The 3,384-nt window shown below is 35.7% G+C and overlaps 1 protein-coding gene across 1 annotated transcript; it reads right to left on the reverse strand.

Moving 5' to 3' along the window:
- Positions 1-742: 742 nt before the first annotated feature.
- On the reverse strand, positions 743-1,893 carry LOC110032568 (chaperone protein DnaJ-like). The gene is made up of 4 exons (XM_020736237.1): positions 1,548-1,893; positions 1,369-1,459; positions 1,212-1,282; positions 743-1,125 (listed from the first exon to the last, which is right to left on the reverse strand). Exons 1-4 carry the CDS (start codon positions 1,662-1,664, stop codon positions 922-924), a joined length of 483 nt encoding a protein of 160 aa, XP_020591896.1. The 5' UTR covers positions 1,665-1,893; the 3' UTR covers positions 743-921.
- Between the last annotated feature and the right edge of the window lie 1,491 nt (positions 1,894-3,384).

The following is a 3,384-nucleotide window of genomic DNA, read 5'->3' on the forward strand; positions in this document are numbered from 1 at the left end:
GGATCAAGGGACATGCAATTAATTTCTTCTCAGTAGCATTTGAGAATTCTCCAATATGCGACGTGATTAAAAAAAAAGAAGATAAAGAAAACTGTGGCAAGTGATAGCAGCGTTGTTACTAAAACGTTTTCTTTAATTTTTCTTCAGTTAACCATAACAGCATATCATGTAACTGCACATTTTTCATTCGTTATTGTCATTAAGTTGAAAAAAAAAAAAATCTGACAAGTTTAATGGTCTAAAAAAATCTCAAAAACTTTGCAATTTAAAATTTCGTTCCAAAATTTCTTAAAATCTTGCGAGTAAAGCTCTAGTGTCAATTTTCAATTTTGAATCGATTGCTTTCAACTAGTCATCAAATTTAAGCTCATTAAATTTCACTTATTATCGAAAAAACATCAAATTTTGACATAATGATTAACAACAAATATAATCCTAAAAATTACCAAAAAGGGAAACCCAATTCTCTTATACATTTACTTATCTCACACCTAAATTTTAATTTTTAAGTCTAAGACATCTTTTCCTATATATGAAAAAATGAAAATAATGTAATAACTTTTTATACATCAATTAGAGTGTTTGTAAAAATCAAAATTTAGGTGTGAGATATATAAATGCTGAAGAAATGGGTGCTAAATGTATGCAAATTTATTAAAAAAAACTTAAATATAACATTGTAATCATAAAAATATAAAAATTTACATTTCAACGACCCAAAATCTCTAATGAGCTGGTAATGGATGATAAGATGTTAAAATGGTTGATATCTAAAGACCATAATATAAAAATTAGTGGCAACCAGTACAATTTATGCCGAGAGAAATACCAATAGAAAACAAATAGAACTTTACATATGATTTTAAATTAAACCGAACCAAATAGCCAATCAAGTTCTACACATTCACCTTTAATACGATTTCACAGATCATGGAGAGAATATGGCGCACCGCTTCGGGGAGATTCAACATGTGCCCTTTTCCGTCCATCAGACGGCCCTCGTCCCATCTCCATCCCGTTGACCATCTCCATAAAAATCTTCTGAAGGTCTTCCAGCGTGTCCGGCTTCTCGGGCTTCCGAGAGTCCATCATCGAGAGCATCTCCTCCATGAAATCGGTGAAATCCTGTTCGCAGAACATATAAATTAATAATATTTTATTCCCCAATTAAAGCGCTCAATAAATGAGTTCACAAAAAAGAATCCACGAGCCTGATCGTCATCATCAAAGGGATCAAAGAGCCCAGCGTCATACATCGCACGCTTACCGCTATCCGCTAGAACTGCAGGAACACCAGAACACGTCAAACATATCAGAACAAACGGAATTTGAACTCTTAACGGCGGCTACCGGCGAACAATACTTAACCGGAATAAGCTTCTTGGATCCCCTGGAACCTGCACTTAGCCTCCCCCGCCGCTGACTCTGACTCCTTACCCCATCGATCAGGATGCCATTTCTGCAAACACCCTTAACATCACGCATTTCGCAAAACAAACCCTCATAAGTTGCGAAACGGATGGGATCCGAGAAGGAGAAATGATTACCAGGGCGAGTTTTTTGTAAGCGCCACGGATCTCGGCGAGTGAAGCGCTACGGCGGATGCCGAGGAGAGAGTAGTAGCATTGATGGGTGGCAGATCCATCCGCCGATTTTGCTTCCATCGCCGTATGAAAGGAGATCGATCTCAATTAAAAAAGAGGAGGAATGAATGAATCTGCATCGAAAACGTTTGATTGAAGAAAAAAAAGGGAGGGGAAATATATGGATGTAAGGGGAAAGAGGGAGCGTTTTGAGAAAGAAATTGATTTTCCGGGAATGGTTTCGCTTTTTTGACGGGGATGCCGAAAATATCTTCTTAACTCGTGGTTTAAACGCCCATGTAACGATTTGAGGACCCAGGGAAGGTTCTCGATCTTCTTTTGGAGATATTTTGGAGCACGGCAGTTAAATGACAAAGATTAAGATATTATTTACGAAAATGCCATTCTATGGGAATAATGCATAAAAAATAGAAGATAAACTTCCATCTTTACCCACATCATGAACATACAAAAATAATATTATTAACAATTTTGTAAGATCAAATAAATATTTTTTTTCTGAGATTTAAAACATCAAAATCTTATGAATACAAATGCAAAAATTTAAATGTTAGATGTAAATAAAAAAATGGAGCGTCCCTCTACCTATTGAAGTTCACATGTTGAATTATAATAATTCAAAAAGAGCTCCACTGGGTTCAATTGCTTTCGACCTCTACCTAGATTTGATAGGTGTTGATATGGATAAGAAAGTTCACATGTTAAATTATAATAATTCAAAAAGAGCTGCACGGGGTTCAATTGCTTTTGATGATTATCAACGTCCCTCTACCTAGATTTGATAGGTGTTGATATGGATAACCCACCAAACGAGACCATTAATGTTAACCTCTGTTGTGGCAGGGTTCAATTGCTTTTGATGACACCCAAAAATAAAGGGAAGCACGTCGTTGGCATGTGAACCTGTGTTGTCATAGGAAGTGCCTCCATAGGAGTTGAATATGGGGATATAACCTAGGTTGATTACATCATCATCACTTATTTTAGAAAGTTATCAACTAAACTTAGTATTTTTTATGCCCTCGTCTTATCCACGGAAATGATGGAATCCCATATCGAAGCCTTGCTAGATACTTAGATATGTTTGACTCAACTAATGATAAGCTGCCCTCTTCTTATCCAAGGAAATGATGGAATCCCATATCGAAGCCTTGTTAGATACTTAGATATGTTTGACTCAACTAATGATAAGCTCATAAAAAAAAGTGAGTTATTTCAAGAAAGCTTTTGAACTTACATTTGATAATAGGGGTTTGCTATTAAGAACTACAATACATAATCATCCATTATTTATTTCAATCAATGTTGACTTGATTTCACTCTCTGAATTCTGTTGAGTGGAACTTTCGTTATATATCTGCACTCTTTTAGGTAGAGGATTTAAAGAGCAAATCCAAGTTGCACATCATAAATATAGAGACATCCTTCAACAATTGCGAGTGTGACTTTGGTTATATATCTGCACTCTTTTAGATAGAGGATTTGAAGAGCAAATCCAAGTTGCACATCATAAATGTAGAGACATCCTTTAACAATTTACTTGGCAGACACTGAACCCATCACCATTGTGCTATCCCATCTTTACTTTATTAGTGTATCGAGTATAAATGTGATGATATCTAGTATTGCATCAAGGGGGGGCCTTCATCTTTTCCTTACTCATAAAGTCAGGATTGAGGAGAATGTAGTGTATTATTTGCTCATAAGACTTAACCGCCTTCTCCAGAGATCCATATAGTACTTTATGTAGCCAAGAAAAGACTAATGATCAAAAGAAGAT

Source organism: Phalaenopsis equestris, unplaced genomic scaffold, assembly GCF_001263595.1.
Source record: "Phalaenopsis equestris unplaced genomic scaffold, ASM126359v1 Scaffold000002, whole genome shotgun sequence".
NCBI classification, from domain to species: domain Eukaryota; kingdom Viridiplantae; phylum Streptophyta; class Magnoliopsida; order Asparagales; family Orchidaceae; genus Phalaenopsis; species Phalaenopsis equestris.

Excerpts from the sequence above, each read along its gene's own strand:
- LOC110032568 (XM_020736237.1), bottom strand. The coding sequence starts at position 1,664 with ATGGAAGCAAAATCGGCGGATGGATCTGCCACCCATCAATGCTACTAC. Across the intron at positions 1,460-1,547 it reads CTTACAAAAAACTCGCCCTG|AAATGGCATCCTGATCGATG; the intron begins GTAATCATTTCT and ends GGGTGTTTGCAG. Across the intron at positions 1,283-1,368 it reads GATCCAAGAAGCTTATTCCG|TTCTAGCGGATAGCGGTAAG; the intron begins GTTAAGTATTGT and ends GTGTTCCTGCAG.